This window comes from Lacerta agilis, chromosome 13 (genome assembly GCF_009819535.1).
Source record: "Lacerta agilis isolate rLacAgi1 chromosome 13, rLacAgi1.pri, whole genome shotgun sequence".
In the NCBI taxonomy this organism is placed as follows: Eukaryota; Metazoa; Chordata; class Lepidosauria; order Squamata; family Lacertidae; genus Lacerta; species Lacerta agilis.
Window position 1 is genome coordinate 39,385,575 of NC_046324.1, and position 27,869 is coordinate 39,413,443.

General features: G+C 46.2%; 1 protein-coding gene across 2 annotated transcripts in view; it reads left to right on the forward strand.

Annotated features, from left to right (window-relative positions):
• Positions 1 to 27,869, forward strand: part of REXO5 (RNA exonuclease 5) — a 41,244-nt gene that overhangs the window by 11,151 nt on the left and 2,224 nt on the right. Inside the window, exons 5-19 of one of the 2 annotated variants that reach the window (XM_033166418.1) lie at positions 733 to 840; positions 1,809 to 1,897; positions 3,296 to 3,411; positions 4,224 to 4,362; positions 5,937 to 6,031; positions 7,734 to 7,836; positions 10,264 to 10,373; positions 12,593 to 12,701; positions 13,660 to 13,770; positions 15,220 to 15,357; positions 15,744 to 15,836; positions 16,936 to 17,155; positions 17,386 to 17,594; positions 18,814 to 18,923; positions 23,036 to 23,247. In XM_033166418.1, coding sequence (XP_033022309.1) covers positions 733 to 840; positions 1,809 to 1,897; positions 3,296 to 3,411; positions 4,224 to 4,362; positions 5,937 to 6,031; positions 7,734 to 7,836; positions 10,264 to 10,373; positions 12,593 to 12,701; positions 13,660 to 13,770; positions 15,220 to 15,357; positions 15,744 to 15,836; positions 16,936 to 17,155; positions 17,386 to 17,594; positions 18,814 to 18,923; positions 23,036 to 23,120 — 1,835 coding nt within the window. In that variant the 3' untranslated portion in view covers positions 23,121 to 23,247. Of the gene's footprint in view, positions 1 to 732; positions 841 to 1,808; positions 1,898 to 3,295; positions 3,412 to 4,223; positions 4,363 to 5,936; positions 6,032 to 7,733; positions 7,837 to 10,263; positions 10,374 to 12,592; positions 12,702 to 13,659; positions 13,771 to 15,219; positions 15,358 to 15,743; positions 15,837 to 16,935; positions 17,156 to 17,385; positions 17,595 to 18,813; positions 18,924 to 23,035; positions 23,248 to 27,869 lie in introns of those variants that run through there. The other variant, XM_033166419.1, reaches the window with a different exon arrangement.

Consider the following 27,869-nt stretch of genomic DNA (forward strand, 5'->3'; position numbering starts at 1 on the left):
GCTGCAGTTAATTTACTTTGGATTTTTTTTAAAATAGAATTAGAATTTAAATTTAAATTAAGGCTGCAATTCTCAGCAGACCCACTTGGATGAAATGTGCGTGACTTGACATTTGTGCAGTGTTGAGGACAGGGAGTATTAATGCAGTGTATGGAAACGCAAATAGAACCCATAGCTGTCAACCCTCCCTGCTGTTTCCCAATGCTATAATAAGGGAATTTCCCACAAAAAAAGGGAAAGGTTGACAGCTATGAGAACCTGAAACAAAACCTGGCAGCATGGAGTGCTCCTGTTTGGAATTCCAGCCAGCCATGCTCTTTTCAGGGTACAGTGGTGCCTCGCAAGACGAAATTAATTCGTTCCGCGAGTCGCTTCGTATTGCAAAAATTTCGTATTGCGAAGTGCGGTTTCGCATAGGAATGCATTGTGTGTGGGGGGGGGGGGATCACAAAACATTTCCGTCTTGCGAAGCACGACCATAGAAAAATTCGTCTTGCGAGTCACCTAAAAAACCGCAAAACCCTTTCGTCTAGCGAGTTTTTTGTTGCGCAAGGCATTCGTCTTGTGAGGTACTACTGTACTCCATTCTATCCCCCCAGTTTTACACATGCAAACACCTGTCAGTCAGCATTCTGTTGTCTTGCAATTCCACCCCCCCCCCCCAGATTTCTATTCTGCAAACTGTCTGGCTCCCACAACCCTGCTGACCCCTCCCTTTTTTCTGTATTTCAGTGACGCGGAAAGATCCCATAATTCAGAAATATGGAGAAGAGGGCCATGGGCTCTCCAGGTATGTCCTTACTGCGGAGGAGATGCGCCTCAATGATTACCCCTTGGAAGGTAAGCTCCTGTTATCGGGGAAGCAGAAAAGCACATTTGTGATTACAGTTTGCAAATTATTTGAAAACTGGGGGAATGCCGTGGTTCGGTGGTGGACCCCGTGTAGAGATGTGTACAAATTCTCTTTTAACTATTCAGCATCACCAACAGAATAAAATGAGGCAGGGTAGCTTGAGAAGAAGGTTCAGGTCAGACACCACGGCAAACCGTTGCTTGCTTGCTAGCTGCTGTTTAGAACCCATACTGTTGTTTGAAAGCCACTTGTCTGCTTTCGTCATCGGCCACCTCATCGCTTACCGTTCTAGCCAGTCGTGTGGTGTCAAATTCAGAAACGCAGAGTCCAGCCACGCCTTCTCAAAAGCACGTCCCTTCTACGATCGTACGATAATATTATAATCATTCAGTAATCATAATTAGGGATTCATTGCAACAATCACTGCAGATATCCTTGAGAGCCAGTGTGGTGTAGTGGTTAAGAGCGGTAGACTCGTTATCTGGGGAACTGGGTTCGCGTCTCCTCTCCTCCACATGCAGCTGCTGGGTGACCTTGGGTTAGTCACACTTCTCTGAAGTCTCTCAGCCCCACTCACCTCACAGAGTGTTTGTTGTTGATGAGGAAGGGAAAAGAGAATGGTAGCCGCTTTGAGACTCCTTAGGGTAGTGATAAAGCGGGATATCAAATCCAAACTCTTCTTCTTCTTCTTCTTCTTCTTCTTCTTCTTCTTCTTCTTCTTCTTCTTCTTCTTCTTCTTCCTTGTGCTCCCTTTCAGCCAGATCTACCCTTCTCTGGGCATATGTGTGGGCAAATGATTTTCAGATATTCTTTCAGACTCAGCTAAGTTTCATTTTCCTTGGTGTTCCATCGTACGCCACAGAACTTGCGCACCGTTCTCTTGAAATGGAAGCGCCAGCCACACTGGCTGTCGCTGTGTCTTTTGGAGCTGAAAAAGCTTCGCTTCCTTCTCTAGGCTTCAGCAACTACAGCCATTTTGTCCGCACCCGTTGTGATGGCCCAGCGACAGACAGCAGCCCCCTCTTTGGGCTGGACTGTGAAATGGTACGTTGACATGACACTCCCTGACAAACAAAATAAGTGAGTGTTGCGCTTCTGTTATGTTTCCTTTCCGTGGCTGAGGCTTAAACTGCGGGAGACCTTCAGCGTGAAACGTTACACTGGTTAAAGGCATGGGTGGGTTAAAAAAAGAGCCCTCAGTTCATAGAATCATAGAATTGGAAGGGACCCTGACGGTCATCTAGCCCAACCCTCTGTAATACAGGAATCTGAACTAACAGCATCCCTGACTGATGGCCATCCAACCTCTGCTTGGAACCTCTAAGGAAAGTCCACCACCTCCCGAGGAAGCCCGTTCCATTGTCAAACAGCTCTTACTGTCAGAAAGTTTTTTCCTGATGCTTAGTCAGAGTCTCCTTTCCTGTAACTTGAATCCATTGGTTTTAAGTCCTACCCTCCGGAGCAGGAGAAAGCAAGCTTGCTCCGTCTTCCGTGTGACAGTCCTTGAGATATTTCAAGATGGCTGCCTTAGCTCCTCTCAGTCCCCTCTTTCTTACAAGAAGATTTAACTCTTGAGTTAAAAAGGGTTCCCCAGCGCTAGGGTAGACAATATGAGATGGAGCAACGGTCTTGTCTTGGTATTAGGAAGCTTCCTAAGCCTATTACCCAAAAATAATCAGGGAATCTAACCCTGATTGGTAGGAAATAAAAACAAAATAATAATAAAAGAATTCCTTCTAGTAGCACCTTAGAGACCAACTAAGTTTGTTCTTGGTATAAGCTTTTGTGTGCATGCACACTTCTTCAGATACACTGAAACAGAAGTCACCAGACCCTTATATATAGTGAGAGAGTGGGGAGGGGTATTACTCAGAAGGGTGGTGAGAATGGGTGATTGGCTGATAGGTGTGGAAAACCTGTTGACTGTTAACGACTGCAATTGGTCTTACAGGAAAAAGGCAAGGAGTGAGATGGCTAAAGATAGCTTTGTCATGTATAATGAGATAAGAATCCAATGTCTTTGTTCAGACCAGGTCTCTCCATGGTTTTAAGTTTGGTGTATCTGAAGAAGTGTGCATGCACACGAAAGCTCATACCAAGAACAAACTTAATTGGTCTCTAAGGTGCTACTGGAAGGAATTTTTTTATTTTTTATTTTGTTTTGACTATGGCAGACCAACACAGCTACTTACCTGTAACTGGTAGGAAGTAGTAAGGGGTTGGAGATTACATAACTCATATTTTCCTGTTTGCCAAGCCTGTCCTAAAAACCTCCTCAGGAGCTCTGAGTACTCGAACCAGCCCTGTGCAGGAGACCCCCTTTGCATGTGGGCTTGTACTTATGGGGCAGGGGTTTGAACGTTGTGGGGAGGAAGGCAAGGTCTCAGCCTGAGCCAGTCAAGACCTTTCTTGATGTTCTTTGCTTCTCAATGTTTTCCCCAGTGCCTCACCGATAAGGGATCCGAACTCACGCGAATCTCTGTGGTGGATGCCCGTGGTCGGTGCATTATGAATGAGCTGGTCAAGCCCGAGTTACCAATAAGAAATTACCTCACAAGGTACCCTTGTCACACATTTATTCTGTGGGGGAGGAGGGGCAGAAAACCACCAAAACTAGGCACTACGGTGGAGTGTGTGTGGATCTCATAAATTGAGAATTAGCACGTGGGACTTAGAATTGCTTCTGCTCAGGATACTCTCAGCTACCCTTTTCCCAGATGTTGCCGGAATACAGCTCCCACCAGCTGGTCAGAGATGAGGGGAATTATACTCCAACAACACCTGGGGACCCAAGGCTGGGATAATCTAAACCATTCCCCCCTCCTTTTTCTGTTACCCTGTTCCCCCTTCTGTGGCCACTGAGCATTTTTCAGACTTGATGGGGCTGTTTGGACAGTCCTCTCCGTGCCCTTAGCGTTTTCTTTCAAGAATTGTTATACTTCTGCAAACCTCCCCTCAACCACCCACCCACACTGTGCTCATTCAGGGACCAGCTGAGATCCCCCTCTTGCGTGGATAATGCAGATTTGGCCGCCAAATAATAATAATAATTTATTATTTGTACCCCGCCCATCTGTCTGGGTTTCCCTAAGCATTGGCACTCACGGACTGATCATTAGAAATGACGTACCCTTTCTGGACAAACCTACATTTCCCTCCCTGGCTGTCTGAAGCGACACAGGCCGTTCTGTGACACCCCTTCTCCCTGCAAAGGCCAGGTCTGAGCTGTTACACAGGGAATGTGGGATTCGGCCAGGAAAAGGAAATTTGGGGTGTTTCGAATCAGATTTTAAACAAAGAGCTTTGCCTTGGCTTGAAAATGCAGCGTTCCCTCAAGGGCTCTGACTACCCCTCCTCTTGTGTTTTGAAGTTACTCTGGCATCACGGAAGAGCTGCTCCTTCCCGTCACGACAACCCTCGCCGACATCCAGGTCCGGTTGAAGAAGCTGCTGCCCTCTGACGCGGTTTTAGTGGGCCACTCTTTGAATTTTGACCTTCAAGCTCTAGAAGTGAGTCTGTGAGTCTTCTTTCCTTTGACAAGTCTCACTCCTCTCAGGGCTCAGACCTCTTGCGTAAAGGGCAAGGAAATTGAATCTGCATGTTTAAGCTTAGAAACACAGGGAGCTATACTGAGTCAGGCTCTTTGTCCATCTAGCTGCCTAGGGGCTATTATCAAGGATTGTTATTAATGCTGGGCGATGTATACCAATATGTCTCTACGTCTGAAATAAGGATGGAGCTGTGTTAGAGGCATTGGGTGGCTTCACGCATTTTACCCCACATTGTGATTTTTGCATAGTATATATACACACACACACACACACACACACACATCATGATTCGCAGTGCATTCATTGCCAGGTCAAAAATTCTGAAACCAATATCATGATGTAGACTTGAAACTGGTTTTGAAAGATATATTGCCCCTGGCTTCCGGTTCCGGTCTGCCTTAATGGAGGCAGCTTCCACGACAGCGGGAGACAGTTGGAGAAGGAAAAACAAGGATGATTAAGGGTAATTATCCTTGCAAGGATATATTACCCAGCTCTAGTTGTACATAACATAACAGCTATGTTTTACCTCCATTGTTGGAGCCAGTTTGCCTCTGCATACCAGGTGCTAGGAGATGCAGGCGGGCAGGGTGCTGTTTGTTTATTGCACAAAATTTATACACCACTTATCAGATTTGTAGAGTTAGAAGGGACCCCAAGGGTCATCTAATCCAACCCCCTGCAATGCAGCAATCTCAACTAAAACATCCAAGACAGATGGCCATCCAACCTCCACTTAAAAATCTCTCAAGGGAGGGAAATCCATAACCTTCCGAGGAATCTCTTCTGCTGTCAAACAGATCTTAACCGTTCAGAGTCTTGTAAATGGAAGCCATTGGTTGTAGAAAACCTCAGAACAGCTTGCAGAAAGATAAAGCAGTAAAATCAAGGGGGAAAGTCACAACCACACTTTATAAAGAGTACAAAAGTTAAAATACTAAAACAGATTAGAATCACCTTAACTTTCTAAGCATCTTAAGTAGCATTTTCTGAACAAGAATGTCCTCAACAGGCGCTGGAAAAAGCACAGGAAAGGCACCTGCTTGATCTCAACAGGCAGGGAGTTCCAAAGTGCCGCCACACTAAAGGATCAAGTGGCACTCAGCTACATTTGTAAAGATAAAGCGCTTTGTATGTGTTATAACACTTTGACACCAGATGGTGCTGTGGAGTCCTGTTTTTTGCCAATGGGACTTCTCTGTATGAAGTTTACAACGTGTTTAACTGAATCACTTTTTGGGTGTGTCTAGATCCAGCCGTGGAAGAAGGCGATTTTGAGTCGTTGCCCTTGTGTCCTGCTTGCAGGCAGATTCCCACAGGCATCTGGTTGGCTGCTGTGAGAAGAGGACGGTGGACAGAATGGGCTGCTAGCCTGATACAACACTATTGTTCACTATTAGTAATTTTCCAGTTTGCAGGCTGCAAATCCGGGCCTGTAGCAAAGGATCAAGTTTCCCAGCCTCGTCTGCGACTTAAAAATGCCACCCTTTTTTTGAGTCATGTATTCTAACACCCCTCTGTGCTTCTTCCAGATGGTGCATCCGAACGTTATAGATACTTCTCTTCTCTTTGCCAGGAAGGGTGGCAAACGGTTCAAGCTCAAATTCTTAGCAGAAGCAGTTTTAAGGTAAAGTATTTCCCCTGTCACTCATCTCCCCCAAGCTATAGAATCATGGAGTTGGAAAGGGACTGTGAGGCTCATCCAAGTCCATCCCCCTGCAGTGCAGGAATCCTTTGGCCCAACATGAGGCTCGAACCCATGAATTTAAGATTAAGTCTCGTGCTCTACCAACAGTTTAAGTCAATGTATAATAAGTGAAATGCTGATCTGCTGAATCATGAAAGGCGGTCATGCTAAGCAGAGGATTTTATAACTGATTAAGGCTGGAATCCTATCAATGCTTATCAGGGCTCAATGGGGCTTGCTTGAAGTATGCAGTTATATAGGATCACACTGTATGCATGTTTTTATTTTGTTTTATTATTTATTTTATTGAATTGAATTTATATACCTGAAGGAGCGTCTCCACCCCCATCATCCAGCCCGGACACTGAGGTCCAGCTCCGAGGGCCTTCTGGCGCTTCCCTCACTGTGAGAAGTGAAGTTACAGGGAACCAGGCAGAGGGCCTTCTCGGTGGTGGCACCCACCCTGTGAAACGCCCTCCCATCAGATGTCAAAGAAATAAACCTCGGCCCTCCAGATGTTTTCAGACTATAATTCCCATCATCCCTGACCACTGGTCCTGCTAGCTAGGGATCATGGGAGTTGTAGGCCAGAAAGATCTGGGGGGCCGAGGTTGAAGAAACCTGGTTTAGGGCTTTAAAGGTCAGAACCAATAATTTGAATTGTGCTCGGAAATGTACTGGGAGCCAATGTAGGTCTTTAAGGACTGGTGTTTTTTTGGAGAACTAGCCCAAAGCCAGGACTAAGCAAGGTAGGGGTTAAATTTTGTGTCAGTTAGAACCCAAAGGGGCGGGCTCAACCTGGGTATAAAAAACACCTCCCTGTGGTCAGTTGGAGAGAGAGTTGGTGGGAGAAGTCAGTTGAGCAGAGAGTGAGAGCTGGTTCTAAGAGTCTGAGGTGTAGCATTGGTGGAAGTTAGCAGAAAGGATAAACAGTTATTGTGAAACGTGTTGTTATTGTTAATTAGTTGACTGTTAGAGGTAATAGGCCGGTATCATCTAGCGGTAATAGGCCAGTATAGGACCATCTTTATAAGCTTATTGAACACCGTTTATTTATTAGTAACCACAAGCTTTTGTACACAATAAACAACTTCTTTATTCACATAATCCTCGTCTCTGGTAAATAAAGCAAGCAGGTTCCAGTTAGCAGTCTGGTGGGTTGCAGCTGGGGACCGTTTGTCGTTGGTGTAGCACTCATAGACGGTGAAACGTCCAGGGGGTGCTGTACAGGGTTGAAGTGCCCGCGGCGACCACTCCCCGTCACCCGTCTACTCTGACTGGCAGCAGCTCCCCAGGATTTCAAGACGGGGTCTCTACCAGCCCTGCTCCAGAGATACGCCAGGGATTGAACCCGAGACATTCTTCATGCAGAGCAGATGCTCTTATCACTCAGCTATGGCCCTTTCCCAACCTGCGAGGGGTCAGGTTGTGCCAACTTCCACCCCCAAGGTTTGGAAAACAGAGCAGATCCCCGGAAATCACGAGAAGATTGTCTTTGCTCTCGGCCAAAGCAAGTCAGAAGGGGGATTCTTTTTATGAAAGAGCCATTCTGCAAGGCAGAGTGTGCCGTTTCCAGACACCACGGCCCTCGCTGCTTTGCCGCACTTAAACCTTCAGCGCATTTTGCTTTTCTCCTTCGCAGGAAGCAAATCCAACGCACGGACGGAAGCGGCCACGATCCAACCGAAGATGCTAAGTGTGCCCTTGAACTGGCCCAGTATTTCATCAGCCAAGGACCCAGGAAGGTATGTGGCTTTGCATCTTTCTTTTCCTTCCTTTTGTTTTCTTTTTGAAAAATATTTGTCTGCAAAAGGATTGTATGCCTGCTGACAGTTTGAAAGGGGATGGAGAAAACGCCAGGGGGCAACAAAAGAACAAACCCTAAATGTTTGGGATGCAGTACGTCAAAGCGGGAGAGGAAAGTAAGGGCCCGCTTGCTTCGCCTTTGAAATAGGTTTGTGGGATTTAATTCGTTAATTTGCATTGCATCACCGGGGTTGGGCTAGATGACTCTTGGGGTCCCTTGCAGCTCTATGGTTCTGTGGTTCTGATCAGGTGGGGTTTGAGTCTGACACTCTAGGGTGACTGCAAGCCCATTTTGACAAATTAGTCCAAGTAAATTAGAGTCCTTGGGAACAGTTTTGACGACAAACTCCTTTGTGGAATGTAACAGATTCCTCCAAATGCATCACTGACCCATAGAAAATGTTTACCTAGAGCAGCTGCTTGCTTGATGAATTCTTTACTCTGAACCATAACCAAATGTTATATATCCCCCCCAAAAAATATGCAAATAATGTAAGAATAATACACACACCAAATGCTGTAAATAGGACACTTCACTCAAATTACATTCCCTCGCCCTCCCTGGAGCCAAAGCAGCCGAGCCACGACTTCCACGAAGCATATTTTATAATAGCTGTGAACCTGCTGCCTTGTGTGACTGATCATTTGGAATAAAAACAGATGTTGCAAGTATGCAGATAGGTCAGGCTTGTCACCACGAGGTCCCATAGCAAGTTACAGCACTGCGAAAATATTAAAATCAGTTACAACGATCTGCGGTGAGAAAAATCAGGTTGGGTCCTAAATCTGCCTCCCTCTGCCCGATGTCAGAGATCAGGTTAAAGAGGTACGTCTTTAGCAGAGAACGAAAGCTCTGCAAGCAAGGTGTCAGGCAGATCTCTGAGGGGAGGGAATTGCACATCTTAGGGCTGCCATGAAGAATGTCCTCTCTTGGAATACCCATCCCACACTGAACTTTGCCCCTCTGAAGACCCGAGAGGGCCAAAGAGAAGGGGCTGGATGGGGAGCTCTGCTGATAAGATTTAAAGGTAAAGGTACCCCTGACCGTTAGGTCCAGTCGTGGATGACTCTGGGGTTGTGGCACTCATCTCGCTCTATAGGCCGAGGGAGCTGGCGTTTGTCCGCAGACGGCTTCCGGGTCATGTGGCCAGCATGACTAAGCTGCTTCTGGTGAACCAGAGCAGCGCACGGAAATGCCGTTTACCTTCCCGCCAGAGTGGTACCTATTTATCTACTTGTACTTGGACGTGCTTTCGAACTGCTAGGTTGGCAGGAGCAGGGACTGAACAATGGGAGCTCACCCTGTCACGGGGATTCGAACCGCTGACCTTCTGATTGGCAAGCCCTAGGCTCAGTGGTTTAGACCACAGCGCCACCCGTGTCCCCTGATAAGATTTACAGGCTCCCCGAATGAATGTGGTTAATTTGAGTTTAATCTAGAGAGTGCAAAGGAGAGCTGTCACTAAATCCTGGAGAAAGGGAATCGTTCCCTCACAGAGCCATTGGTGTGAAGGTCGCTCTGCAGAGTAAGAAGGCAACAAATCCCTGCCCCAAAGAGCTTACAATCTTGAATGTGACCCCCAAGGAGACAACAGAGGGAGAGCAGGGAGAGGGAGGGTGAAGTATATGGGGGAAGGATAAGTGCTCAGTTCAGTTCGGAGTTCTTAGGCTTATTAGTAATACTGCATGTTGTTGTTGTAGTATTTGTTTTGCAAATTTATAAACCACTTCACAACCTGAGGCCACCGAAGCGGTGTACATTGACATAAAAATAAGATTAAACTGTTTTGGTAAACTCTAAAAAATAATTTAAACTATTCCAACAAAACCTAAAAGCATCCTAGAGATGTACAATTAATATTTCATAGTCACACCTCAGGAAAACCAGCACATCTTCCGTAGGCACCTAAAGATAATGACCCCCCATGACGCCTGCCAAATTTCAGCTGGTAATTGAGTCCAGAGGCTTAGTTTCAGTAGGAGGTGAGGGATTTAATTTCTGCTCTGCCAGAAGGTTCCCATTTGGCCCGCCACAAGCGGCCTTAACTCTGGTTTCTGTCGCCACCTCCTCCCACATAGTGCCCTCCATATTCTGTTGAGCTTCCGCCTGCCCCTGCCCCCATCATCTCTGGCCGTTTGCCCCACTGACTGGGGCTGGTGGGAGTCCAGAATGGGGAGAAACGTGATCTAGCGCAAGCCCCCTTTTCCTTTTGGGTGCCAAGACCTCGCTCCGATTCTTAATATTGTACAGGCACATAATTTGCAAGGGAAACGCTCCCACACGCCCCTAGCAAAACGCCAAGATCAGAAACCTGCAGGCTCTGGAGAGGGGAATGTCTGGTGAAATTATATTGGCTTCTCACCAGGTAGCAGAGCTGAACCTGGAAGCAAGACTGCTAAAGCAAAGGGAGACGGGAGAGGCATGGAACGGTGCGTTGCCGCAGCAAAAGAACGGGGTGAGGAAACCCATCCAATGGTAAATAGCCTTTGTGTTGTTTTTAATTCTCCTTATGGGGCAGCCTTTGCCTGAGCGATGTGCATATCTCAGCCTTCTGTAGCACCATCACTCCCCTTTGTTTAGTCGTTTAGTTGTGTCCGACTCTTCGTGACCCCATGGACCAGAGCACGCCAGGCACTCCTGTCTTCCACTGCCTCCCGCAGTTTGGTCAGACTCATGTCGGTAGCTTCGAGAACGCTGTCCAACCATCTCGTCCTCTGTCGTTCCCTTCTCCTTGTGCCCTCCATCTTTCCCAACATCAGGGTCTTTTCCAAGTTATTATTGTGCCGGCAGAGTCTCTGGAAAGAACACTGTGCAAATAAGCTACCCGCACCATTCTGGACACATTGCCCGCATGATAATTTGCTTGCCTTCATTAATGATCCGTGCTCTTGTCGCAATCGCCAATTGTTGATTCTGCCAAAGGAGCCGGACCTGGAAACTCAACATTTCAACGCTCTTGGCTGTCTCCATTCTCACAATTTAATCTGCAATTGCCGACCTTCGTTCACCCACTTTGTACAGGAAATCCAGATGATGTCAGCCAGCTGCATTTCGGATTTTTCCTGTGTTGGCCCCATGTTTTTTCAGACCTTATTTCTTGTCACTGTTTTGTGATGCAGTGCTGTTGCATCACACACACACACATACATACACACACACCCCATCCAGCATGGACTCAAAAAGCACTATTGAGGTTTTCCAGGGTGACTGTGCCTGTGCAAACTTTCCTTGCAAGTTACCACTTGCCTTTAACTAAGTATTTCCTCCTTGCATTATGAAGCATAATCAGCGGCACAGCAATGGGCACCCGCATGGCCCCACAGTATGCCAACATCTTCATGGCAGATTTAGAACAACGTTTCCTAAACTCCTACCCACTCAAACCTCTCTTGTACCTGCGTTACATTGACGATATTTTTATTATCTGGACACATGGCCAACAGACCCTGGACACCTTCCACCAGACATTCAATGACTTTCACCCCACCATCAACCTAACAATGAACCAATCTATGCAAGAAATACACTTTTTGGACACTACTATAAAAATACAGGATGGACACATAGACACCACCTTATACCGTAAACCAACTGACCGACAAACATATCTACATGCTTCTAGCTACCATCCCAAACACACCAAACAATCCATAGTATATAGCCAGGCCCTACATTATAGCTGCATCTGTTCCAACTCTCACCTAAGAGATCTACAGCAAACCTTTTTAGAACTAAAATATCCACCTGATGAAGTTAAACAACAGATCAACAGAGCCAGACTGATACCCAGAGAGAACTTGCTGCAAGACAGACCCAATAAAGAAAATAACAGAACACCACTAGTAATCACATACAACTCCCAAATTAAAACAGTACAACGCATCATCAGAGATCTACAACCTCTCCTAGACAATGACCGTTCTCTTTCTCAAGCTCTGGGAGGAAGACCCTACATCGCCTACAGACAGCCACCCAATCTCAAACAGCTCCTCACCCACAATAATACTACAACAGGACTCAACATGGACACTGGTACCAGAGCCTGCAATAAACCCAGATGCCAACTTTGCTGCCACATAAACCCGGACAACACCATTACTGGTCCCAACAACATCAAACATACCATCTCAGGACGATTTAATTGCTCATCTTCCAACATTGTGTATGCAATCAAATGCCAACAGTGCCCTTCAGCTCTCTATATTGGACAAACAGGCCAAACCCTACGCCAAAGGATAAATGGACATAAATCTGATATCAGGAATCACAAGACAGAGAAACCAGTAGGAGAACACTTCAATCTCCCAGGACATTCTATAAAAGATCTCAAAGTAGCTGTCTTAATACAAAGAAATTTCAGAAATAGACTGGAAAGAGAAGTGGCTGAATTACAACTAATCACCAAACTTAAAACCACGGAGAAACCTGGTCTGAACAAAGACATTGGATTCTTATCTCATTATACATAACAAAGCTATCTTTAGCCATCCCACCACTTGCCTTTCCACACCTATCAGCTGATCACCTATTCCTACCACCCTTCTGAGCAATACCCCTCCCCACTCCCTCACTATATTTAAGGATCTGGTGACTTCTGTTTCAGTGTATCTGAAGAAGTGGGTTTGTTTGTTTGTTTGTTTTAAATAGACTTTGCTTTCATTGTTGGGGGGTATTTTTGTGTGTGTGTCTTATAGCCTTCTAGACATCTTGCACTCTGTTGGTCAAAAAACATTGCTTCTGGGAGGACAGAATGAGGGAGCTTCCGACAACTGTCAAAATCAGACTGGCTCTCCGAATAAGCAAGTGAGTTATAAATATCCTTCCCGGCCTTGACATTTTATCCCCACACATTGTTGGTCCTTCCCAACAGAAGCATAGAGAACTGATTCAAGCACCTGGAACCAGAATGTTTAAAAAGAGGAGGACTAGGACCCATGAGACCTGGGTTCAAATCCTCATTTGGCCATTAAGCTGAATAAATGAGACCGTCAAAAGGACTGCACCTCTCCAGATTTTCAGATGGGGGTTTGCATGCATGGTTAGTATGGTTTTGTGCTCCTTAGTGTAGCAATTGCACAGAGCCTTTTAGGAGTCTGATCCCCACCCTGAATATTCTGCTCTCATTAAAAGAAAAAAAATATAAGGAAGAAGGGTGTGCAAAGAGCATTCTACCCAATTGCTAAGTAAGAATTTTGCCTCCTCCTGGTCTTCAGTTCAGGCCTGTGATTGGAAAAGACACTGGTGTAACTTGGATGGTACAAATAGAGCAAACTTCTACAAATAGCTAATAAATAACTGTAAGTGTATTTTGCTGACACAGCCTTTGCCAACCTGCTGCCCTCCTGGTGTTTTGGGCTCCTGTCAGTTCCAGCCAAGCTTCTCTCACTGGCCTTCAGGACTCTCCACAGGCCACACCCCCTTTCTGCAGGCCACACCCCTCAGCGGCTGTGCTTCACACCCTCCTTGAGAGCTTTTGCTTGGCTGGGAATGTGTCCTTGGAACTCTGATAGTGTCTCTTCCTTATCCGGAGGATGTGTGAGCCTGTGCAGAAGCTAGCTTACTGTACAAAGGTAATATTTGCATCCATTGCTCCGCCCATGTTTGCATCTGGCCCCACCCACCACTGTCATGGTTTCCCAAAAATAAATCAGGTGGTTTCCCCTGCCCTAGATACTCGTTTCCATGCAGCCAGGTTTTCACTTTTATTGACCCTGCAGCCCATGACTCCAAATGTCTCCTTCCCAACTTCCTCTCTGTTTAGGTACTCCAGAGAGCCCTGGAAGAGATTCCCAGGTCCTCCTTCAGTGTAATTCAGTTTGCTTTGGATTCTCAGCATGCCACACCCAACCAGGTTGCAGAAACAGTTTCCAAGGTAAGCAGCGCTTCCCTGTGTCCTTCCACAGGGGTGGCCAAAGCAAGACCCACAGCGGGTGTGGGGAACCTTTGGCCTTCCAGAAGCTGCTGAACTACAGCTCCCAGCCATGCCAGCAAGCATGGCCAGAGGTGATGGGAGTTGCAGTTCAGTGACACCCGAAGGGCCAAAAGGTTCCCCAAAATCTGATTGACAGGAAGCTCTCCGGATGATTTGCTATTGGTTGGTGATGCTTTCTGAGTCCCGATTTTGGTTTTGATTGTGTGTTTTTAACAACAGCAACAACAAAATATTCTCCTCTCCCTAAATTAGGCTGCTGAGAAGAATAACTTTTTTTTGTGGGGTGCATAAAACCAGGAGTGGATTTGTGGGTGGCAGTTCTGTGAAATTCCGCCTTGAGTGAGCAGTCCTGAACCAATGGGAGGGTGAATGACTCAGCATGTCCTGCACTCAGCCTGGCTGGTGTTGCTATGGTAACCCAGTGCACCTGGCAGCCTTAACTCTGTATGAATGTTTATATATAATATAGCAGGGTTAAATGTTTCCTTATTTGAATTTACACAGCAGCAAGCGGATTGCTTACTCGGTTCATTCCTTTTTAATAATTATGTCTAATTATGTCTTCTACCTTCCTGCCTTCTTGGTTGTTAATCCCTATTGTCCCTCTTAAAAGAAAAATACACATGAATCTGAATGATAACAATATAAACTAGTTTACTGTCAGATTCATTGAGTACATACTTAGGTTACAAAAGATATAAACTATATATTAGATATTAGTGACTCCTATAAAAACTCCATCAGAGCATTTACTACTTAACACTTCTATCAGCAGCAGACCAAACTGACTGTCACATAGAGGCAGTTAGTCCTCTCTTAGAATGTTGGATTTGACTGACATATCCCACAATCTCAAGAGCATCCAGACATGGAAAATGTGCTCGTCAAAATACGAGCCCGAGCACTGTGTAATTTAACCCATTATTCACATTACACCAACAGAACATAGCCTTTGTGGCCAGCAGCCATTGATCGCCTTGTCCTCCATGATTTTGTCTATTCGTCTTTCAAACTATCCATGTTTGAGGCCACCACTGCCTCCTGTGGGAGCGAGTTCCAGAGATTAACTGTGTGAAGAAATGCTTCCTTTATCCACCCTGAATCTTCTCCCAAAGCCTTATGATTTGAGGTGGGGAGCAAGTTACTTTTAAAAAAAAGATCCTGGGTGTCCAAAATGCAACCAGCCTTGTTCTGGAACAGAAGTGAAAAACTATTTGCCAAAGGAAGTCAGAAAACTTGGCGGGGTTTAGACATCATTGTAAAAATTATATCTGACAAATGTGTGTTAAGTTTTGTTTATTATTTGAAAATAAAAAATATATTTGCAAAAAAAAAAAAGGAACAGAAGTGAAAAAGTAATGTTGTTTTTAAACCCTCCCCTTATTGCAGATGAGGACCAAGCTGGCCAACATGCTGACACTCTACGCAGGCCCATTTGCCAAAGACTTTTGCCTGAAGTCTCTGAAGAGAACCTTCAAGAAATACGGCCATGTTCTGTCAATAAGGGCCATCACAGAAACATTTGAGGTAAATAAAAGGAATTCTGCTAGGATGAGGGAGGCAGCGCATGTATTCCTTCTAGTTACACCTGATTTTTTTACTTTTATGATTTCATTATCAAAAGCCTTGTACTGAATTCATATTATTTTTATTCTCAAACACCTGTGTTGGGGGCTCTTGTAGTGGACAAATAGGATATAGGTTTTCTAAACACAGTTGCCAGTTGCTTCTGGTTTCATATCGTGGTTTGCAATTGTTGCTTAAACCACAGCTGGGACTCACAGGAAACTATGGTTTAACGAGCCAGGTACATGAGAGGGTGGTCAGCCACATGGCTTGTTCTGAGGTTTGTAAAACCACGGTTTATGGACCTATGACCTGGGCTGATCTGTTGCAACCTTTTTTTTCTAAAGCCCCACGTCTGTATCCAGTACGAAGTGCTTGAGGCTGCCCAGCTTGCGATGGAGAGTCTCAATGGCGCAGAAGTAGCAGGATTCTCAGTCAAGGTGAGCTCATATCTTGCCCTTGCATTCATGACAGTGTCGGGCGGAGAGCAGCAGTGGGCGGGCATGGCAGCATCTTGTCTTCCGCCATTGTAAGTCTCCAAACTCTCCAGTACTTTGCTTCAGATATAAATTGGCTCCCACTGAGCACACGTGAAGCAAATTATTTCCACAGTAGACCTGCATGTAGCCACTCGCCTATGGCGCATACAAATTGCCTCCAGGTGATCAGGCTGCAAAAGAAGGTGTGTGTCGGGGGGGGGGGAACCCACCCTCTGCTCTTGTAGCAGTGGCCCAAAGGGCCATAATAAATGTGATAATGTGAACCCCTATAAATCATTAAATATGCCTCTAATAGAAGATGGTGACCTGCTGCTTTAAGGAACCGATGATTTTGGCAAGATGCCGTCTCACACTGAGATAGAAGAACAAGCAAAAATATCAATCACAAAGACGCAATTCATAAGCTAGAACATAAGTTGATACATGCACAAAGAGCTAACTCAAGTTCCCATTATTAAGGATCAAGGTTTACTTAGCAATGCTTATTGCGCATGCGTATTAAATTAGGTAATGTAAATGCGTACTAAACTAATATGAGGTAATGAAGAACTTGATTGGTTAATTTGAAATCCTTTGTTTGAAATGTTATAAATACCCCTGCCTGGACCTTTGGGCGGGGTTACAGATTTGGAAAAGATTAGACTGTAACCTTATTGCTTTGCAATAAATAATAATGGACTCCTAGCTCCTCTAGTCTCTTGAGTTTTATTGGCGTAACTCAGAAGATAGGCCATTTTTGGCACTACAACACTCTGACCTGCATCTTCCAAATTCCTCTAAAGCAGCCTTTCTCAACCCTGGGTCCCCAGATGTTTTTGGCCTACAACTCCCATCATCCCTGAGCACTGGTCTAGCTACCTAGGGATGATGGGAGTTGTAGGCCGAAAACACCTGGGGACCCAAGGTTGAGAAAGGCTGCTCTAAAGCATTTCATGCCCATTGCAAGCTCCATAAGTAATGCCCTCAGGCACACAAGATGGAAGGCCTCTGGACTGCAGGGTGCCAGGTGAGTTTCTGTTTCTCCTCTGGTAACTTTCAGCTTCAGAGACCCGTCACTGAGGAAACGCTCGATTGTGAGATGCTGGTGAAGGAGCTGGAAAGAGATGCAGACAACGAAGGCGTCCTTTACCTGGCAGGATTGGGGAAAGCCCAGAGCGAGGCAGGCTTGCAGGAGAAGCTGGGTTATTTGAAAGACTTAAACGCTATTTTCCTGCCAAGGGATCCCAGAACCGGAAAACAGAGGAATTACTGCTTTCTCAGTAAGTACGGCACCTGAGGAACTGGATTCTAGGCGTCATAATAATAATAATAATAAATAAATAAATTTTATTATTTATATGCCATCTATTCCTGCCGCTTCTTGGATGAGGGGAGGCAGGCTCTTGAGCAAACAAACACCATCCTGGGAATCTTCCCCCAGCAAAAGTTAATCTTTGTTTTTTGTCCTGGCTGAGGAAATAACACTCAATTGACTTTTTGTGTGTTTTAGAATTCCACACACCAGAAAGCGCCTCCCATGCTCTTGAAGCCATAAGGGAACAGACAGCCAGAGGAAGCAAATTGCAGAGCAGGAGGGCTCTCACGCCCGCACGCCTCCACAAATGGTTTCGTCACGTGAATCAAAATGGCGGGAAGCTCCTTGCCTCACAGCCACCCCTTGAAGCTCACTTCCTGGAAAAGGAGCGGCCCTTTGCTTTGGTGAGCTTTTTGCCTTGCTCGCAATGTGTCGTGGGAAAGTGGTTTGAATGCAGAGCTTGGGATAAAGGTTACCTCTTTGGTACCTTCCGGAGCTTGCAGCATTCATAACGGACTCTGCCAGTGGAGTGTTCTTGATGACTGGTCTAGAAACTTCATTTGGTGTCAGAAGATATAATCCAAACCATCTGCACCAGCTTCCTGTTATTTTACGTTCATGCGTTACTCATAACCTTGGGACAATGTGTACCGGAGGTGGCAAACTCACAGTTGGTCTGCCAGCCCCATCCACTGACATCTTCCTGCACTGGGGTGGAAGGAGAGGACAGTGCAGGGCTTGATGGGAAGCAGTGGTGAGGAACTTGTGGCCCACAAGCCTACTCAGGTCCATTGCACCTCCTCATTTCCCATACCTGACATCGTAGGGTGGTCAGCTGTCCAACAGACAGACCCACAGGGCTGCTTGTAAAGTTCAGCACCTCATTCAGTGCAGAATTATATCCGGAAAGGCACAGTCGGGAGTGCAATCTAAGTGCTCTCCCTTTCCAACCCAGCTTGAATTCAAAGGGGAACGTCTTCCTTTTTAGCCAGGACTTGAATTCAAGACATGACTGCAAAGGAAGAATTGGGGAGTGAACTTGAATCAGCTGAGATCAAAGTAGTCTATCTCTGTTTGTGTGTGATTTTTGTATGCATGAATGTCCACTGTCGAGGCAATGTACAGTTGAATACCAGTGACTGTGAATTGCAAGTGAGGAGAACGGTGTTGTGCTCAAGTCGCACTTGCAAGCTTCCTTTGGGCATCTGGTTCGACACTGGGAGATCAGAGTGCTGCACTAGCTGGCCTGATCCTGCAGGGAGCTTCTTAATGTTCTGCCCATATGTGTGGGTGAAGGTGCAAGAGTTGGGGCACAGGGGGACTGTGCCAATTTTGGCAACCCCCACTTTTGTTTGGGCCGCGCCAGAGAGATGACCGACGTCATTTGTGGTCCTTGGGCCAAAAAATAGAAACAAAAATGCCATCCCTGACTTAAATGCCCACAATGCACTTAAATAATCAGTTTGTCATGGGTTCTTTTTTAATTGCAAATTTAAAGCACTGGGGACCCTACTACCAATGCTCTTTTGCCCACTATGCAATAACTTTCTGTTGCCCTTCCCAGTGTCATTGTGGTTATTCGGTTTTTGCTTTAAGGACAGCCTTTGTGTTAATTCTACACAGGAAGAAGATTTAAAGAAAGCCATGAAGACATTAGACCGTAGAATCAAACAGCTGCATCGGTGCTTGCCGAACCACACACTCTGTGTTGTTTTGTTACCAGGCACAAACAGGTAAAAAACTTTGTGGTTGTGTTGAGGGTGTTTTTTCTGCTTTCACTGAATTCTAATGTTGAAAACTGAGCTCATCACCTAGAGCACTGTTCTTCAACCTTGGCTCCCCCCAGATGTTCTCAAACTTCCAAGTCCCATCATCCCCGACCATTGGCTAAGTGGCTGAGGATGATGGGTTTTGTAGTCTTAACAACATCTGGGGACCTAAAGTTGAAGGACACGGGTCTAGAGCAGGGGTTCCCAAGCTGTACTCCACGGACCATCAGTGAACCGCATGCTTCATTCAGGCAGTCCACAGGATTGTCTGCAGTAAGTATTTGTAGCAATTTTCCATTGCCTTTTTATGCTTTTCTTCTATGGAATGCAGATTGCAGCACAATGAAATACAATGTAAGAAAATAAAAGAAGCAAAAAAAATGCAATTAAAAATCATACGGCATCTAGCACATTGCAATTGCTACAACAGGCAGGGAAATCATTAAGTGGCCCTCGAAAGACCATTGCAGGGAGTTGGACTAGATTATGCTTGAGATTCCTTCAAACCCGACCATTCTGTGGCCCTTGACAAGGTGGTGGGGGGGGGGTTGAATCCCCCTGAAAAATAAACCAGGACTTGAAAAGGGGTGAGAGTGGGACAGGCTATGGTGAGTACAAGCAGAAATTTATTTGTTTGAAAAAAAATTATGCAGAAAACCAGGAAATGTGATTCTGTGCAATTTAGATAAAATGTACTAAATGTACAGATTCTGTGCAATTTAGATAAAATGTACTAAATGATTGGGTTGGAAAAGCAAACCTCATCATAGGTAAAGGTAAAGGGACCCCTGACCATTAGGTCCAGTCGTGGACGACTGGGGTTGCACCGCTCATCTCGCTCTGTAGGCCGAGGGAGCCGGCGTTCGTCCGCAGACAGCTTCTGGGTCATGTGGCCAGCATGACTAAGCCGCTTCTGGCGAACCAGAGCAGCGCACAGAAACGCCGTGCTTTCGAACTGCTGGGTGGGCAAAAGCTCATGGGAGCTCACCCCGTCGCGGGGATTCGAACCGCTGACCTTCTGATCGGCAAGCCCTAGGCTTAGTGGTTTAGACCACAGCGACACCTCATCATATTCAAACCAAATCTCTTTCCCCCCCCCCCACAAATTTCTTATCTCCATTTCCTCTCCCCAGCCTGGCTGGGTGACCTGCTTTCATGATAAAAAGGATTCCTTCCAGTAGCACCTTAGAGACCGACTAAGTTTGTTATTGGCACGAGCTTTTGTGTGCATGCACACTTCTTCAGATTTCATGAATGAGCCAATAGCCATAGAGGACAGTCAGGAATTTGCACAGAGCACTAAGGTTCCAATCCACAGTTGCCTCAGGGGTGGCCTGAATGAATGTGGGAAGGAAAATTGGGAAATGCCTCAGTTAGCTTGATGGGAACAAGGAGCCCTTAAAACTGACCGCAGCCCTGCCGTCTCAAGCCGGTTGGAGTCTTCCGGTCCGGCTCTCGACAGCTAGCACAAAATACCAGCTGCTGCTTTATGGCTTTTCAGTTATCTCCTCCATGCAAGTGTTACATGGCTTTGGGCTCCTGTTATTATTTTCCAGGGGCTTAAAAGAAAGGCAGCCGAGCACCCTAGAGGCTAGACGGGCTTGACTGTTCTTCGGTTCACTGGGGTATAGGGAGGAGGGGGGGGTCTCTTGCTGCCGCTACAGTTTTTTCGCTTGTTTGCAATAATTCTTTTAATGTGCTCTATCAGTAGCTATAGATCTCTTCTCCAGCCCCCACCCCACCCAGCTCTCTTTCCTGAGCTCCGCATGCAACACCACATTAGCTTAATCAGCCCCAGGGGAGGACTGAATGCAGGGATGAGCCCTTGCAGGCCTTTTAAAATTCACTCTGCCTCCATCCTTTGATCCTAAACCCTCGCTGCTCATTATTTGAAGCTGGGGGTGGGGGTGGGGGGTGGGGGTGGCAGGGAAGTGTTAGATGCTTCTCGTGTAAGTCATTTTTTTTGCTCCAGATAAGCCTGGGGTTGCAGACAGGAATTGATTCATGCCTGTATTTTCCTGCTCTTTGTTAACTATTGACAGCTTGCCAGTGTACCATATTGCTTTTTCCTTTTTTGCACCAGAGTACATAGCACAAAGCTGTTTGGACCAACAAGGGTAGATTCCCAGCTCAGCCTCTCTCTCCCCACCCCACCCCCCCGCCTACCTGGCCTCTGTGCCAGGACTGGAGGCTGCCATGAAGACCGTGGCCACAGCCACATGGCACGTTTGAAGCACACGGCTTCCCGCAGAGCATCCTGGGAACTGTAGTTCACCCCTCGCAGCGCCCTGCACCCTCAACAAACTATGGTTCCCAGGTCACGTGCTTTAAATGTACGCTGGGATATGATGCCGGGGATTGAACCTGGAATCTTCTGCATACAGAGGTTTTGCCACTGAGCTGCAGCAATTCCATGTTTTAAAAAGGGGGCTACGTTATGTAAACTATAATTCTCTCCCCTTTGTCCCCTTTCTCCCCACGTTAACTAAAAAGCCCCAGATGTACGTTGTTCCACCCCCCTGATCATTTTGCTTTCCCTATTGTGCCTTCGTTCCATATCTACAATATCCTCCACTCAGCAACCAGAACTGTGTACAGTATTCCGAGGGGTGGTGGCCTCACTCAGGGAGCGTCCTTTCATCTGACACACGCTGCAGCTGCCAAATAATGATCTGGACAGTTAATATACCATAGGGCAATGATACTTGCTTAGTATATATTTGTTCCTTTGGTTAATCACCCTCCTTGGTTTTTAAATCTGCAGAAGGGCAGGGATTCACAAAATAAACACATAGGGGAGGCTAGAGAAACACCCCATTCCAAAAAAGTACAATTGGGGCAGGCAAATAAATATGTAATATGCATGCCCCTATTTTCCATCTATGAAATGTTTGGAAGGTATGGCAAAGTGAGGAAAAGAATGTGCTTAAGTTTGGGAAATCTTTTACGTAGCATGGATGGGCAGACTTCACTCTTCTAGGGTCTACATTGGTTTTTTTTTTTTTTTTTTTTTTACTATAATCCCAAGATCCACGAACCAGAGGAGCATAAGAATGCTGAGCCCAGAAATTGGTTTTAATGCCCAAGCTGAACCAAGTGCAATAGTCCTTCCACACAAAACTTCCCTCCTGGTCACCCCTTCCAAGACTTCTCACCAAGCTCCAACAATTTGACATAAAGGTGTGAAAAGCAGCCTGCATGCTCCTGAGGATGTTGGAGACGGGGCTTGCTTAAACAGGGCTCCAGAGAATCTGCCCTGAGGGTCAGGATGGCATAGTGGTTATAGTGTTGGACTAAGACCAGGGAGACCAGGGTTCAAATCCCTGCTCAGCCATGAAGCCGACTGGGCGGCCTTAGAATCATAGAATTGTAGAGCAACATCTAGTCCAACTCTCCCTGCAATGCAGGAATCTTTTGCCCAACATGGGGCTCGAACCGACGACCCTGAGAATAAGAGTCTCATGTTCCACTGACTGAGCAACCAAGGCCCGGTCGCTTTTCTTTCAGCCTAATCTTACCCGTTGATTTGAGCTCCCGTCGCTCGGTCCCTGCTCCTGCCCACCTACCTAGCAGTTCAAAAGCACGTCAAAGTGCAAGTAGATAAATAGGTACCGCTCCGGCGGGAAGGTAAATGGCGTTTCCATGCGCTGCTCTGGTTCGCCAGTAGCGGCTTAGTCATGCTGGCCACATGACCCGGAAGCTGTATGCTGGCTCCCTCGGCCTGTAAAGCGAGATGAGCACTGCAACCCCAGAGTCGTCCGCGACTGGACCTAACGTTCAGGGGTACCTTTACCTTTAATCTTACCTCGCAAGGTTTATGTCAGGATAAAATGAGGGATCACGTATGCCAGCTTGAGCTCCTTGGAGGGAAGGCGGGACATAATTTAAATAAATAAATAAATACATACATACATACATACATACATACATACATACATACATACCTTATGCCCACACAGGGCAACTTGTTCAGCTTTACGTTTGCCTGCAAAAAGCAGAGTTTACACAGCCCTCCACCATTCAACACTGTGTCCCTGGAAGGAAAGTAACGCTGGTTCCTGTCGCTTGCTTTGCAGAGGCTCCGAATTGTTCCAGGGCATCGGCCTGCTGGGAATCAAAGGAGAAAAGCCAGCCTCCCGAGGTTGCTGTTCGCCTTCATAGCTTTTAATGCCCTGGTTTTGCTAAAAGCTCCAGTGATTTCATTTAGGCCCTGCATCCCGAACACCAGCAAGTCCCCACCCCCCCATTCCTTCAATGTTTTAAATATTAAAATCAGCTAAGTCAAATATGAATGAAGCTGATCCAGTTATTAATTCAGTAAGCTGGGTTCCCCCTCCACTCCACCTTCACTTAATCTCTGCTAACTGCTAGCCAAATGTTTAGGTGGGGGGGGGGGAAGAGCATGGAAGAAGCTAATTGGGTCTGGGTTTTGTGGAGATGGGTGAAAATGGATTCCCAAAATTCTCCCATCTTGTTTTTGGGTGGCGTGGGTCAGGAGTTTCACATAATATTCTCCAGGGCAGGAGAATTCTCCAGTACTTTGGTAAGAGGGTCAGAAATAAGACTTTCATAGAAAATTTCCACTCGGTTAATACTGAATAAAACTATGTTAAGAGCCAACACGCAAGTGGCGCTGTGGTCTAAACCACTGAGCCTAGAGCTTGCCAATCGGAAGGTCGGCAGCTCGAATCCTGTGGTGAGCTCCCGTTGCTCAGTCTCAGCTCCTGCCAACCTAGCAGTTCGAAAGCACGTCAAAGTGCAAGTAAATAAATAGGTATTGCTCTGGCGAGAAGGTAATGGGCGTTTCCGTGTGCTGCTCTGGTTTTGCCAGAAGCGGCTTAGTCATGCTGGCCACATGACACAGAAGCTGTACGCTGCCTCCCTCGGTCAGTAAAGCGAGATGAGCGCCGCAACCCCAGAGTCATTCGCAACTGGACTTAACTGTCAGGGGTCCTTTACCTTTTTTAAGAGCCAACATTATCTAACGGTTGTCACCGAAATTTGCTAGAGGCAAATTTGGAGTGGGAAGGGAGAGTTTGCCAAATATATTCTCCTTGTGTGTAAAATTCACCCAACAAGTTAAGGGTTTGCTCAAATGAGAAAATTCTCAGGACATTCTTCTCTAATAAATATTGGCCTTTGTGTGTGTGAGGGAGAAATTTAATAAGAAATAATGTTAACTGTTGGAAGTTTTAAACAGGCACACCATCATGTATGTAACAAAATGCCACCCACCCACCCCCGGGGCCAAAAGGTGCATAGACAGGGGCTACTCACCAATCTCTGCCTCTTAGGTCCCATAATTAAGCTTTTCATAAAGGTTTGTAGCATTTTCAACACACACACATACCATCCAGCCTGCAGGAAGTAGCACATTTTAGAGCAAAACACTTAACTTTGCCCATGGGAAAATGGAATCTGTGATTCACACATTTTGGTCTTTTTCCATCTTCATAAAAGGAAAGGTTTCAGCTTGAGTGGGGTGGAGGAACACTGGGGGGGGGGGGGAAGAGAGAGAAAGAGAAGCTCTTGCCGAGGCAGGAATGTGTGTAGACTGAATTATAATTATTTATTTATTCCAAATATATTTTGGAAGCCCACATGACCATAGCTTGCAGCCCATTTGGTTCTAAAAACATCTTGAGCAAAGGCAGCAGCCCCTCTGAACATGCATACAGGTGAAACTCGAAAAATTAGAATATCGTGGAAAGGTTCATTTCTTTCAGTAATTCAACTTAAAAGGTGTAATATATGAGATAGACTCATGACATGCAAAGCGAGATATGTCAAGCCTTTATTTGTTATAATTATGACGTACAGCTGATGAGAACCCCAAATTAACAATTTCAACTTTGGGGTTTTCCTCAGCTGTACGCCATAATCATCACAATGATAACAAACAAAGGCTTGACATATCTCGCTTTAGATGTCATGAGTCTATCTCATGAATTAAACTCCAGTAGCTAATGAAAACAATTGCTTACATGAAGACTTTTCCACGATATTCTAATTTTTGAAGTTTCACCTGTAGATTGCCCTGTACCCCCCAAGAGAGGAAAAAATGTTGAAAACTGGATTTAAGCGCAAAGGGCCTCTTAGAGAAACCAACTAATCTCTGAATACATGTTTTGGGGAGAAAAGAACTCTTCGGATTAATTTGTTTTCAGGAATAAGATGTCATTGATGATAATACACCCAGTGCCAGCTCCAAGCTGGGAACAACTGTGGGCCGTCGACATTCCCAGGCAGGGCTCAGAGCATCCCCTGCCTGAAACCTCTTGAGAGCTGCTGCCAGTCAGTGTAGACAATATTGAGCTAGATGCAGCAAGGATAGCTTCCTGTGTTCCTGGGGTTGGGTGTGGGGCCGGAAATAGACTTCCTCCAGAGGAAGCAGCCACTACTTCCCCTTTGCCTAAATGCTTGCCCTCCCTCTGGGCTCAATCCTCACAGCTGCCCAGAGGGAGAGGCTAAGACAGGTTGGAGAAGCCATTCCATCTCCTCACTGCTTCCACACTTGGAATAAGCAACTGAAGAACGGACAGTGACAAAAGAGCAGGAACAACAGCAGGAGCGGTACATTTCGTAGGTTAGCAACAGGCCCCCTGGCGTGCTCAGCAAATGCACCACAAAACCAACCCTGGACGCCAACTGCGATCTGCCCAGATAGACTTTTGATGGGTGTCTTGTCGTCTTTAGGTCTGTATTGCTTTTAAAGCTCTCCTTTTTATGTTCCTATACACACACTGATGTTTTGCAAGAGGGGCGGTACATAAACACACTTTTGTGGATAGCTAGAAAAGCAGCACGGGAGGGGAGGAAACAGCAGTCCTCCAGCTACCGTTAAGACTGCATTATCCCTGACCACTGGGCATGCTGGCTGGGGCTGACCAGGACCCCACCTCATTTGCAGGCAACTGAACTGCGCCTGCATCGAAACTGGTGCAGCCAGAGAAGTAGAGAGATTCAAAGCGCAGAAAGCAGCGGGTGGGAAGAGCCCGTCTCGTGTAGGGCTCAGCATCAGTCTGGCTTTGAACACCTGGCTTCAAAACCTATGCAGCCATGAAGATCAATGGGCCAAGCGCTACCTCACAGGGTTGTGAGAATAAAAGCAGGGTAGGGGGAAATCATGCTTCAAGCTCCCGGGTGGGGTGGGTGGGGGAATGCAGACCCTCAAAGTGTTCCTATTTTTCAGGGACAGTCCCAGATTTACAGAAGCCACCCCGGTTTCTGGTCTGATCCTGGAATGTCCTGCTTTTCCTTAGGACGTCCCTATTTTCAGTGGAGAAATGTTGGAGGGTATGGAGTTATGCGACCCCCCCGAGCCACGGAGATAAGTAACTATACAACCTTTAGAAGACATTTGAAGGCAGCCCTGTGTAGGGAAGTTTTAAAATGTTTTAATGTTTTAACAGTTTTATATATATGTCGGAAGCCACCCAGACAGATGGGCAGGGAATAATTATTATTATTATTGACATCTATTTTCATCGGAGAAATGTTGGAGGGTATGGAAATGGAAATAGGTCATAAATTCATGAGCTCATGACTGCAAGGCATGTTTCAGAAGTGTGGCTGACTTAACAATGCTTGAGCTTAGATCCCCCGAGCCACACTTCAGATGAGACCTCCCCCCCCAACTCCCGCTTTGGGAAGGGGACCTGGGGTCATGAGCCAATGCAACTTCACCATCTGTCTGGCTACACACCTATGCTCTTGTCCATATACGTACTCTTTTTTTTTTTCCTGTGAGGGAGGTCATATCCCCTCCTGGCCTAATTCCGGAACGTTCCGGGCAAATAAAAATGGCAGCCGCCTGAGGGGAAAATAGGCGAAGTTGAAGCGAGGAGCTTGGCTGAGTCACCGACCATTTCACCGGGTTCTCACCAGAAATGTATTCAAGCAGCTAAATGGTGACAACATGTAACGAAAGACAGGTACATTCTGCAGTTGTGTAGGTGAGAAAGTGTCAGCAGATGGGCTTTTCGCACCTGCGCTCAACAAGCCCTGCCTGCTCCAATTCCCCCGCGTCTCTTGCTTCCACAAAGTCATTGACCTTGGTTGCACTGAGCTATGAAGGTGGCACATTTTGGGGGCGCAGAGCTTTGTGCAGCAGCAGCAGAAGTGACACCCCTATCCCCAAGTGCACGCCAGGCTCCTAGGGCTGTATTCAGTGCTAGTAGACTGTGCAGAGTAGACTTTTGGGGCATGCTGAGGAAAAACTGTTTGCTACAAGACATAACCGTTGGGGGCGATGGTGGAGGAAAACCAGCGCAAAACAGGCAGGATGGAAACATCAGCTAATTAATTGTATTAATTAGTTGTATTTTTTAAAGGGGGGGGCCTCAGAACTGCATGCCATCCCAGAGTTGTGATCCCTGTTGCCATTGATCAGGACAGTGGAAAGTAAACATGGAAGCTGCCTTGTAGGGAGGTTTATCTAGTGAAGTGTTGCTTACATTGACCATTAGCCATTCTCTAGGATTTCAGGCAGGGAGTGTTCCCAGCCCTAGCCTGCATCTTGTTCATTATTGTATCTGAAAGGGAGTAGAACCTTTAATGGAAGATGAAAATTATGGAGGAAAGCCTGAGGTTTCCATAAGGGAACTTCTCTGGCCCCCATTCCTCACCCTTCCGTGGCTCCAAACCTATCATAGCTCTTCATTTTCCATCTCTTCTGTTTCTGCTCCAAGACTAAACTAAGAAACTCCACCTTCCATTTTACAGTAACAAAGGGAGGGGCCCAATCCAGCCCTCCAGGTTTCCCCTCAAGAATCACAAGGCTTTACACTTCCTATGATTTTGTACCAAAACATCTAAACCATTCTTGGCAATGGCAAAGTTGGGTGGCTGCTTCGAGCCTGCCCATGGAACAGTGAGATACAAATCTAAGAAACAAATCAATAAGGCATC